This window comes from Aspergillus pseudotamarii (assembly GCF_009193445.1).
Source record: "Aspergillus pseudotamarii strain CBS 117625 unplaced genomic scaffold BDV38scaffold_32, whole genome shotgun sequence".
Lineage (NCBI taxonomy): Eukaryota > Fungi > Ascomycota > Eurotiomycetes > Eurotiales > Aspergillaceae > Aspergillus > Aspergillus pseudotamarii.
This window is the reverse complement of record NW_022475046.1, coordinates 56,440-68,605: the sequence shown is the minus strand read 5'-3', so window position 1 is coordinate 68,605 and position 12,166 is coordinate 56,440. Positions and strand designations below refer to the sequence as shown.

Genomic DNA, 12,166 nt, shown 5'->3' with positions numbered 1-12,166 from the left:
ATAGATTTTTTCTTTTTCAAAATAATTACTTATATTATTAACAATATATTAATTTATAGCTAAGGATCTCTCTATTTATTATCTAGATTAGATTGGTAATAAGGCTACTATAAATTATTCAAAAGGCAATAGATATATACAGCCGCTCTTACGGGCCCGGGGGAGGAAAGAAGCCTGCTACCTGCTGCGGGGAGTTCTACATTCCTATTCTAGAATAGTCTGGTTTAACTAGCAGTATTACCAATACATAGTATTATGCCTTCCTATATAGGCTTAATGTGAGGTCCAAATAACTAGCGTGAGGTCCAAATAACAATTCCCGGCCGCGATACAATACTTCTTCATACGGAATAGCGCCATTACCACATAGGGTAGTTTCTGCCTTATTAGTATGGCTCATGATTTTCAGACCGCCCAGCTATCAGTGGCTATCAGCACGTGATGCGGGAAGTTTGGCCAGGCAATATTTTCGCTCCGCAAAAAATTGTCTTCCGCCGAGAAAAAAAAAAAAGGCTCCGCATCCCACGATTTTCATTTGGCAAGCTTTCCAGGAAAAACCCCCTGGAGGAATTTTAGCCAAAATGCCGATCCCTGTGGACACCGCTCAATCTATCTCGAAGAAGCGCAAGAGAAAGCATGGTGGAAATGCGCGCAAGGAGGAGGCTGCTGCCCCGGCTGCGACTGAAGCCGTGACCGATTCTCCCGAAAAGGAGGAAGTTACTGTCGACAAGAAGAAGGCGAAGAAAGAGAAGATCAAGAAGCAGAAGGTCGAACATATGTCTAGTGATGACGAGAAGAAGGATGCAGAGGAATCTGAGCAGGAGGCCTCTGACAATGAAGAGGAGAAGAGCGATGTTGAAGAGACACCCGCCACCAACGGTGAGGATCTTCCTTCTGCCGATACGATCCGTCTGCCCCAGCAGGATGGCGATCCGGTGAAGTTCACGGAGCTGGGATTGTCGGAGAAGACTATGAAGGGTATCGAGGGAATGGGATTCGAGACGATGACAGAAGTTCAACGGCGTACAATTCCTCCTCTGCTTGCTGGTCGCGATGTTCTTGGTGCTGCAAAGACTGGTTCCGGAAAGACCTTGTCCTTCTTGATTCCTGCCATTGAAATGCTTAGCGCTCTGCGATTCAAGCCGAGAAACGGTATGTTCTACGCATTTTTATGTGGTTCCGCTGTTTTGTATACTAACTCCTGCGTTTTGGTTAGGTACTGGTGCCGTTATTGTCAGTCCTACTCGCGAGCTTGCACTTCAGATTTTCGGTCAAGTTAGGGAACTCTTGGCGCATCACAGCCAGACCTACGGTATTGTTATTGGAGGTGCAAACCGGAGAGCCGAGGCGGAGAAACTCATGAAGGGTGTTAACCTTCTCGTGGCAACACCTGGACGTCTGCTCGATCATCTGCAGAATACGCAAGGATTTGTATTCAAGAACTTGCGCACTCTTATCAGTATGATGACCCTCTTTAGCATTACAAGTGGGTGAATGGAGTGACTGACTGTTGACAGTTGACGAGGCGGACCGTATCCTGGAAGTCGGTTTCGAGGATGAAATGCGCCAAATTGCCAAGATTCTCCCTTCTGAGAACAGACAAACTATGCTCTTCTCTGCGACGCAGACTACCAAGGTTGAAGATTTGGCTCGTATCTCTCTTAGACCTGGCCCCCTCTACATCAACGTGGACCATCGCAAGGAACACAGTACTGTTGAGGGATTGGAGCAAGGTTATGTCATCTGTGAAGCTGACAAGCGTTTCTTACTCCTGTTCTCTTTCCTCAAGCGCAACCTTAAGAAGAAGATCATCGTTTTCCTGAGCAGCTGCAACTCTGTCAAGTACTACGGTGAATTGCTCAACGTAAGTATATTTATTTTTGGTGAGCAAAGGCTTGTAGGCTAACATGATTGAACTATAGTATATCGATCTCCCTGTGCTTGACTTGCACGGAAAGCAGAAGCAGCAGAAGCGGACCAACACATTCTTTGAGTTCTGCAATGCAAAGCAGGGAACTCTGATCTGTACCGACGTTGCCGCCCGAGGCTTAGATGTATGTCAATTGCCTTCCTATTCAGATGTTTATCTCTGTTACACCTGTCTAACTTTCTCAAGATTCCCGCTGTGGACTGGATTATCCAGTTCGACCCCCCAGATGACCCTCGTGACTACATTCACCGTGTTGGTCGTACAGCCCGTGGATCCAACGGAAAGGGACGCAGTCTGATGTTCTTGCAACCCTCGGAAGTAGGGTTCTTGAAGCATCTGAAGGAGGCTCGAGTACCCGTCGTGGAGTTTGACTTCCCGGCTCAGAAGATTGTCAATGTTCAGTCTCAACTGGAGAAACTCATTGGTCAGAACTATTATCTGAACAAGGTAAGCTTCGCTCATTCAGACATCATTTCATGTACCTATACTAACGCATCCGCAAATAGTCCGCTAAGGAAGGTTACCGCTCCTACCTTCAGGCATATGCCTCCCACTCTCTCCGGTCCGTCTTCGACGTGCACAAGCTCGACTTGGTTAAGGTAGCGAAGGGCTTCGGGTTCTCGACCCCTCCCCGCATCGATATCCAGCTCGGCTCCAGCCTGAAAGACAAACAACCACAGGGCCGACGGAACTACGGCAGCCAGCCTGGCTCGAAGTTCAAGCGCAAGCATAATGATGACTGATTCGATCTAGTAGAGGGAAAAAGCAATTGTCTTCCTTGCATGTTTTTTATCCGTTGGCCTGGAGTTTAACCTGGATCCTTTTTTTTTACCTATATTATCATCATGGCATATCATATTTCACTTGCCTTCATACACCAAAGGTATGGAATTGTATCTAGATACGTCTTCGAATACCAAGAATTACAGCATTCAACCTCGTTTCCCTTCCGGGGCTACGTAGGTCATCCTATGGTAGTAAAATTGACAATGCGGCCGCAGGTGCAGGGTCAGCCATCTATTTCTGTACTTTTACAAATCTCTGGATACGACGTCCCCCGCAGCCAGAGGGGACTCTTACGGTTTATTTTCCTTACGAACATATCATGCGAATTTGGTACGATCGTCGGATCATAAAAAGGAGCAAAATGAGAAAATCCGACATGCCTAGAGAGCCGCGAAAATTAAACACTTTGATTAACTCGATGCAGCATTTAGAGCAAGGGAAAAAAAAAACCTAACCGTCTATACAACCAATCCCCGGCGACCGAGTTCCGGCTAAATAACGAGGGATGAAGACAGTCCAGATAAGGGTCAGCGGAACCAAGGATACAGAGCTTTTCCGTTCCACGGTTCGCGTAAGCAGACAGCATACATAAATATACTACTATCCTTGGGTAATGGCAGACACCCGCGTCTTGGAAGGTTGATTCGATGAATGCAAACTACGAATACTAGTCTATCGTGGTGAGCCGAGCAAGGGCCGGGTGGCTGGTCTGGTGGCTGGGGAGGTTGATCCCCCACCAAGTAAAGTTTTTGTCGGGCGAGAGTGAATGGATTAAACTCACGGTTAGTAACTTTGGGGGGAGGATCGAGGATATCGTGTTTAAATGCTCGATTGGATTGAAAAGACAAAGTAATAAGGCATTGTGCCTAAGGCATGACTGAATTCTCATTGCGACCAATCAATGACACGGGACGACGGACATTTTGTCACAAGGAAGGACTATGTGATGAGTTGGCAGCGGGAGGGCCAATGGAAGTGGATGAGGGAGGGTCGTCCTGGAGACCTGATTGAGGGTCTGTCAAGGTGGGTTTCAATGCTCGTGGCGGGTCTGCCTTGACTCTCTCCACTCGGGGGAGACTATCCCGTCACAGCTGCGGGATCGATTCATTCTTTCATAGGGTTGCAAAATGATGCTGCTGCTTATTAGGCTGCATTATTCGTTCCTGGATCAAAGTCTGTCCAGGTCGAGAGGGGCACAACTGACGGGCATAAGAGGCGTTTCATCTATTGATTCCTCGATGCCACTTCATACCTACGAGGAGTGGTCTTACTTACTGCCAGTCCTCGTTTCGTCTTCATTTTGGGAAGCAAGAGGTACCGACACACCTGTGCAACGATCATAGGGCCATTAGTAGTAGTAGGGCTCTTGGAGACCGCCCGACAGGCAGACTCAATTCTCACAGAGGACAGATCACATTCCGGTCGCACCACGTTGAAACATGGCCACCTTCTCTTTGGAATGAACGCCTCTAGATACCTAGAAGAATTCAAGAAGGAATGGAAAGAAGGGCGAAGCGGGAAAGAAGATTTTTGGGGATTTTTATATGAACTTTTAGAGCCCAAGTCACGGAGGGGTTCAGGGCTAAGATCCCAACCAATGTTACTTTCAATATTACTACTGTATGGAGAGGCCATCCACGTATATGTACCATACTTGATACTATGTAGTATCTGTGGCGCCTTGCGTGGGGATCATTGGGCGAGAACCTCAATGTGGACTACAGCGTCATTTTCAGTTTCTTAGCCATTGAGAATGGTTGATCGAGTTACAAACAAGGTAGAACCCGAATAAATAAAAGAGAAAGACTGGGGGAAAAAAGTAAAATAAAATTTGAAGAGCCAAAAAAAGAAAAAGAAAAGAAAAGAAATTGAATAAAATAAAAAGGCAAGGCTGGTCAACGATCTTTTCCTTGTCAGATGGGGCTGTTTTGTTGTCCGCCGCTAAACCATCTTTTAGTTCGCCAACTGTTCATCGATCCATCAAATCATTATTATTATTATCGTTCATTCACTGCGTCTTTATACCCCCTCCGACCAGCCTTCGCTTTTTTCTATTTTTCCCAGGACCACCATTATTCCCACCGCTCTCCGTACGACCATTATTGTTGTCCTTTGCCGATGGTGGCCAGTATCCCACCGTTTGGATTTTGAATTTTCTGTCTCTTTTTTTCTCTTAATTTTCCCTCCCATCCTTACATGAGCCTCGCATCCAATGAGTTTTCTATTTGGCGGTATAGCTTGTTAGTAGGCATGTGCCTCTAAAAATTTCCGACGGGCCCGAATTAATTTATTGCCTTTCTACACCGATTCTTGCAGCTGTTATTGCTCATCCTCATCTACTCCCAAGTGAGGGATCAGCCGCTCACTTCCAACGGCTTTTACTTTTCCTTCCCATCACATTCTCTTCTTTCGTTCTTGATTCCTCCTCACTGGTCTTGGATCTTTCCTCCCTTTCCCCCCTCCCATACATGCTACATCGCTTCTAATTACTGCGCTGGTACGCTTAATTTCCTTTCTCCCGTGTGATATCAGATCCTCTACATTCCTCCTCACCTCCTCTCCGACCCACGATCATACCTTCCCCCCCCCACTCTTACCCAACACCATCACCACTGTCTGCCTCCTCAACCACTGCACGTCCACTGTCCAATCTGTAGTGACCTTCAGTCCGCAAGCAGCCTGGATTCACTCCCAGATTGCTTGTCTCTCTACCAGCCTCTATTCCCTTGCACGCTTCCTGCCCCCCCACCACCACCCCCCCGAAAGAAAAAGAAAGAAAGGTCCCACTCCCCGAAAAGGAAATAAGAAAAAGAAAAGAAAAGAAAAAACAAAATAGTGGACGAAATTAACTCGACAGGGGTAATGATCGGGTCTGGTTGAAAGGAGAGTCTCCTTATTCATCCATCATGGGTATCGACACCCGCAGACCGATCTTACCTGCACCCACTGAATCTATTGTCGACACTACCACCACTGGAGGTAGCGTAACAGGGACTGATTTGGCAACTGACGTATCTCGACGCACAGACAAAACGTCGTACTCCATACCGGACGACGGCAGTCCCGTAACTATCTCCACTCGGCGCAAGAACCGTACCCACGGGGACGAATCCAAACTGTCCCGGTCAGCGCAGCACTCCCAGACCTCCCTGCTCATCGAATATTTCGAGGGCGGGAAGGGTTCTGGCTCCTTGGTCTCCCGACCCAGTGTCCGAGTTCGAGTCACTCCTTCAAACTCCCGGAAGCGCAAGGATTCAAAAGATCACATTCAGATTACTGAATCCAACGGGAACCGCAAGCCCGTCTACTCGCGCCGGATTTCTTTTAGCTCGCCATCCAGGAACAACAAGTCCAGTGATGATTATAGCATCTGCTCTTTCAACTCAGGTACCGATGAGAACCAGCAGCCCTCTGGTCATACACCCGTGGAAATCGAGCTTGTGAATCGCGACCAGAGTAGTGAGCTGTCTAGCGACGCAAGATATTTCCAACCAACCTCGGACATCTCGTCGATGCCCGCGGATAGCATGCTAGAAGCCTCCTCTTCTAACATACGACGAAAACGCAGTCAAAGTTCATCGCGAGAACGTGAGCACAGTCCGGAATACAAAGACTATCTCCAGACACCCAGGCGACAAAGAAGCCGCAGCCTGAGTACGGAACGCATCGCTCATCGAGTGGCGGAGAAGCTGAGTAACGACCCTCGTGAGACTTCTAAAGGCCAACTGAATAAGGGAGACACTGCCGACTTCCACGAACCAGAGTCCAAGTCTCGATCTCGCTTATCGGCATACCCAGACGAAGACATGAGTCCAAATCCGAGCTTGCTCAGCGCGTCGGCGTTGTCCGCCCATCGTAAATCTGGCGATCAATATTCCTTCCGGTCTGGCACCTCCAAGTCATCGATCAACAACCCAAAGCTCCTCGAGACCGTTGAAGATGCCATCCGTCGGTTGATCTTGCCCGAGCTAAAAGAGCTCAAGAAGGACCAAAAGGTGATGACCAATACATCCAAATTCGAACGGGACATGAATACATCCCACTCGTCCGGGAGCACCCCATCGCGAGACGAGCTCGGAAGACGCCTCTCAAAGCATGCCAGCGCTCCCGACGTGACGCGGCCTACCGTCGTTCTGAATAAGGATGGCCAGGACGAGGGTATAGTCCTTTCCGGCGAGCCAGCTCCCTCGCAACATGAGCGCAGGCCCAGCAAAGGCAGCGAGGCACCATCCGAAAACAGCTACGTCAAATGGGGCCTTCGGCCAGAACTAACAGAACACGAGAAGCTACGTCGGCAAAAAAGCAAGGGGCTGCGGGATGCCGAAAAGGCCGCCAGGGTTGGGTCAGCTCTGACCGCAGCCGCTCTTAAGCACCATGATTCTCGTTCCAGCATCGACAAAACCGAACGACGGAGGCCGAGTGGCCCGGGGAGTCGCAAGGGCAGTTTCAACGATACCGAGTTGGTCTTCCAGAAACACAACGTGGCACCCATGCCCCTGCGCAGCGCGATTGAGTCGGACATGACCAGAGACTCGCTTCTTTCCGAACAGACCGCAGAGCCCTATGGTTCCCGTGAAACCTCGGAAATCCACGACGTCCGTAGCCCGCATCGGGATTTGTTGGATTCGCGATATGACCTTAAACACAGCAATTTCTCTAGCCACGACCTGTCGCTTCATGATTATCCTGAAGAAGATTATCGCGAACAGAGCCTTTCACCTGTAGGGGACGCTGCCGCAGGAGCTATTGCGGCTGCCGCAGCGGCCAATCTCTTGGATGAACATTCCGGGCATCACGGCTCTAGGCCCACTGACCGTCGACGCACCCTCAGCCCAATCCAGAGTGTAGCTAGCAACCAGAGCGAGTCCCACATCAAACAGGATTCAATCCAGCCGGTTGAGCATGGATTTTCCGGGACTGAGAAAGAGATGGAACAACGCCTCTCCATTGATTCGCTTTCATCTGCCCCAAGCACCAACCTTGCAAGGTCTTCACGGCCTCACGGTATTAGCCTTGCAGGCCAGAAAGAAATCCTACGACATAACAACAAGTATGGGGCTGAACTTGGGTATGAAGAATCCCCCGCCATGTCACCACGATCGATGACGGAGACCGCAAGTACTGACCCCAAAAGGATGACCGGCTTTATGGACGAGAGTGAGGTGAGCTACATGGAAAAAGTAAACCAACGTCAGCCCGTTGCAGGCATCGGTGCCAACCCTCAGGTTATCCAGCCCATCGCAGTCGAATCCGCGGTAGCCTCTCTTCTTGATCCGTCCATTATGGACACGAAGTCCAACCAGTCTGCAGCCAATCGCTCACAGACTGATCTCTCCCGGCGTTTGGAAGGCCAAAGTCCCAAGCCAGTGGAAAGGGCAAACCAGACTCCTCACGGATCCCGCCAAGGAAGCCCTCTAAAACAACGCCAAGACGCCTCCAGTCCAGATGCGGCCTCCTTCCCCCGACGAATGGGAGCCACGTCGCCTCCCCAGAGTGTTACACAGTCACTAGAGGACCAGACCGACCCGACACACATGTTTTCTGAAGACATCCATGACCGTGAGAGCCCCAGTCCAGAAGCCGACCGAAGTCCGGATTCTGAATCGGAAATCAATACGAATCCATCTATTATCCAAGGCCCAATCGGAGGAGGCATGCATGGAGGTGACTGGGCATATGAGCAGACGCCAGATAACCGTGGCCAGTCGCCTATGTTTGACAATGCTGGCTCTGTTGGTAATACAGGCCCGGGGTTAGGTGACCAACCTGATTACGGTCATGACTACTATGAAACAAATGACTACAACCCGGGTGACTATCTTGATCATCAGTACTCAAGAGGTCCGTTGTTTGGCACGCCGCCAGGCAAAGATGAGGGCTATGTGTCCGCCCCAAACCCTCTCTCACCGGGTATCGATACCCCGGAACCTTTGGACAAAGGATTCGGTGGTATGGACACCAATGGCATGGGCCTCTTCGATAGCCCTACTGGAGCTGATGATCAGTTCATGTCTGGTCACCAGCGGCAACTCAGTGGCTACTCTCAGGGTGTCGGCTCGCCTCTGTACGACAGTGCAACTGGAAGGGGCATTGACCGTATTCAGTCCAAAGATATTGTCGCACTCATGGACCATGTAAGTAATTCGGGACAAAAATTAAATTTTGCGAACTGATTCTGACTTGTACACAGCTCACCGTGCGCGACGCCCAACGAAACGCCCGCGATACGGAGATTCTCGTTACCCTTGTTAGGAGCGCAGCGGAAATGCGCAACTCGTTCGAGGAAATGAAGAAGTTTATTGCTCAGCAGGACGGGATGCTCATGGAAGCAAGTGACAAGCAGCATGACCGAACGTATCGAGCTCTCGGAGGACCTCGCCCACTGCCGGCCAGCACCAGAAGCGCCCGCCAGTCTTCTGCAGACGACGAAGACCTACGTTCCAAGCGTAAGAACGTTTTCAAACGTGCACTTAAAGGACTCAGTCTCAAGTCTTCCAACGACCTATCAAGAATCGAGGACATGCTGGAGCAACTGCTCGATGAGGTTGAAGCACTCCGTGATGGTCAAGACGAGAGGCTGGGCCGCAGTGGACCCCGGTCTGCCAGTGTAGATCCAGAAGGCTACGAGCCTGAAGGACATGCTGGAACTTCTTCCCCCGACCATTCCGGGTACTTGCTATCGACTTCTTCTCGGCCAATGCCAGAATCTCGTGGTAATGGCCTGCGGAGGGATTCTGAACATCGTGTCAGCACTGTTCCAGAAGCCGATGAGGAGATGGAAATCAATGAGCGTGGAGAGTTCCTGAGCCCGAACCCGGCATCATTCAACAACACAAACGGCCAACAGGACAGGGCTGGACCCTCCTCGGCCTCCACGCCACCTCGGGCGCCCATGGCCTCTGGCGCTCTCAGTAATGAAACGTCCCCGAAGACAAATGAGAAGTCCAAGAAGCACAAGTCAAGCAGCTCCTCGTTCTTCCCCAAGATTTCCCGTTGGTCCAAAACCACGGCATCTTCCATGGGAGACAATATCCGCAATAGCATCCAGCCAGGCCGCAAAGAGCGCCCGTCTTTCGATGCTTCGCGTTCAGGGTCCGATATCCAGGGCCCATACAAGGCCCCTGATTGGTATGATCCACAAGGCGATGACAGGCTGCGGTCGACCTACACCTTAGATGACCAGCAGCAAGAGAACCGGCCGCCATCGCCTTTGGTTCCTTCCCAGGTTTCGGAAGCTCCGAAATACAGAGCTCACCGAGAGAGTCTGGATCTTCAACATCCTCAGCCTCGCCAGGGGCCTACTGGCCGATACCAGTCTCAGCTAGAAACACAAGCTCAGATCTACGGGATGCCGCCTGGTGCCCCCTCGGACCAGTGGAATTCGAATCCGAGCTTGTCAGCTGGGAACCCCAATCCGCGACACAGCAGCGGCGCCAGTCGTCTCTCCCCGATCTCGGATGCGGGCTACTCGGAGGCCAGCTCTCGACATACTGGTCCACCGAGGCCCCCAAAGATCAAGGATGATGGTCCATTGGTTCCTGAGCGGCCGCCAAAGGTCAAGGAGGATGATGAGCGATCGTATGTGGATCGCGTTGCTTCGCGGGTAAGTCTACTTTCGTCGAGGGTGTTATAGTATTGAAGGGAAGCTGACGGAATGATTAGAATTCTGCATTACGCTCTTCTCCGCGCAGCACACCGCCTCCCCGTAAACCTACCGGGCCTCGTCCGCTGAATTCGGGCAGTCAATATAGCAGTCCTAGCCGAAGGAAGCGGAGCCAATATCGAGCAAGCCCTGATCAGGTCGACGAGGAATCTCTCTATTAGTCTCGCTTGACGAGTAGATGCCAATACTTCCTTACGACATTATGACTTCTGCCGTTCGCACATTTCTATTCTTTATGATTCTACGTATGTTATGCCTAGCGTCCTTGCATACGCACGATGACTTGATTTACAACATGTTTATTATCGGACAAGGGGTGGATGAGGCTGTAAATTTTGGTTTTCTTTCTCCTTACAATACCATTTACCTGCGATGTCCAATAGCGATTCCCTTCTCTTCCACATATCTTGTTGGCTATTGGTGATGATGCTTCTTACCATGCATAATTCGAATCAAAAGCACTCGATCATGTTCTTGTTGATACAGTCTAGAGTTCAGGATCACAACATGCACATTCATAATCAATGGTGTGAACACCAGGCCATAGCAACATTAATTTTGACGCTTTCCCTCCATTTGCCTTTCTTCCCTTATGAACACATGCTGGCGTATTCCGGGTTGACCATGGCATGAGCCAATCTATGCGTTCTAGAGAGCAAACGATGCTTCCCCCTCAGGATAATACAGACGTCCTTCCTAGTTTGCTCTCGGTGAGGATGTATGAGAAGGAAAGAACGACTGTGAACGATACGGAGAACTTCTTATAAGTCGAATTCCGCCTATCATCCATTCAATGAATTGTATCACACTTTCATAGTGCTCACCATCTATTTCTATAAGACAGCCCGTTACCAGATACAGCTCACTATTCATCACTACTTGTCTTTCCTCTCACCACGCCTGAGGGCCAAGATGCCATACTATGTCCATATAGCAGCGAAGGGCGCTAGCATTCATGTCCTCACCACAGTTAACCGGGAAACTGCCGACTATTTCTACCGACAACTGCAACAGTACACTCCCATGAAGGTCTTGGGATACATTCCAATCAGAACAACTTACTACTCACCCACATTATGGTCCATCGACCCAACCCACGAGAATACCATCTCGTTACTGACCAATCTCGTCACCGACATCGACCAGGGCACGAACGAAGAAATCCCCGAGGCAGCTCAAAATTACCTGAAAGGCAAACTCTTCATCAGCCCGCTTACCAGCCAGATAACTTTCAACCCTACCAATGCTTCAGACGACAATGCTTCTGGCAACATCAACAATCGATGCTACTACATCCGCAACCGAAATGCACCAGAGTGGTGGTTCGTGCCTCCCAATAAAGCCAAGGTGAATGTTTCAACAACGAACCGTTCAAAATTCCGCATTCAAATTTGCCCTGAGACCAGTGAACCTCTGGTCCTAGTCGGTGGAGATGTTGTCCAGCTCATGTTGATAGAACCGGGCAACGCACGCCGGTTTGTGATCCTTTCCTTTGAAAACCACCATTTGACGTGCGTCTTAGCCGGCAACGTGGCGACTTCTTTTAAGTTCCACTTCTATGAACTGAGGAAAGGGGGGTTCATTGGCTCTACATCGTTTTCGAAACAAGGCAATCATGTGCAGTGGACATCGACTGACGCTCTGACTCAGGAAGGGCCCGGGGAGGATTGGATGCTCGTCGCTTCGGAGGATGTAGCTTGCTGATTGAGGATTCGATATATCTGCTTATCTTGTTTGGCAGTAGGAACGGACTAAGTCTTTATGTATCAGAGCCTTCATCTCTCCCG

The 12,166-nt window shown here is 50.0% G+C and overlaps 3 protein-coding genes across 3 annotated transcripts; all 3 read left to right on the top strand.

Moving 5' to 3' along the window:
• Positions 1-581: 581 nt before the first annotated feature.
• On the top strand, positions 582-2,673 carry has1 (ATP-dependent RNA helicase HAS1; the record flags this gene model as incomplete). The annotated part of the gene is made up of 6 exons (XM_032060076.1): positions 582-1,152; positions 1,217-1,459; positions 1,518-1,864; positions 1,923-2,054; positions 2,117-2,377; positions 2,437-2,673. 6 exons carry the CDS (start codon positions 582-584, stop codon positions 2,671-2,673), a joined length of 1,791 nt encoding a protein of 596 aa, XP_031912756.1.
• Positions 2,674-5,622: 2,949 nt separating this feature from the next.
• BDV38DRAFT_271815 (uncharacterized protein) lies at positions 5,623-10,540 on the top strand (the record flags this gene model as incomplete). Its single annotated transcript, XM_032057383.1, has 3 exons — positions 5,623-8,850; positions 8,907-10,319; positions 10,379-10,540. 3 exons carry the CDS (start codon positions 5,623-5,625, stop codon positions 10,538-10,540), a joined length of 4,803 nt encoding a protein of 1,600 aa, XP_031912755.1.
• A 751-nt stretch (positions 10,541-11,291) lies between these two features.
• On the top strand, positions 11,292-12,083 carry BDV38DRAFT_283639 (uncharacterized protein; the record flags this gene model as incomplete). The annotated part of the gene is made up of 1 exon (XM_032060075.1): positions 11,292-12,083. The coding sequence occupies one exon, from the start codon at positions 11,292-11,294 to the stop codon at positions 12,081-12,083; it is 792 nt and encodes a 263-aa protein (XP_031912754.1).
• Positions 12,084-12,166: the final 83 nt, after the last annotated feature.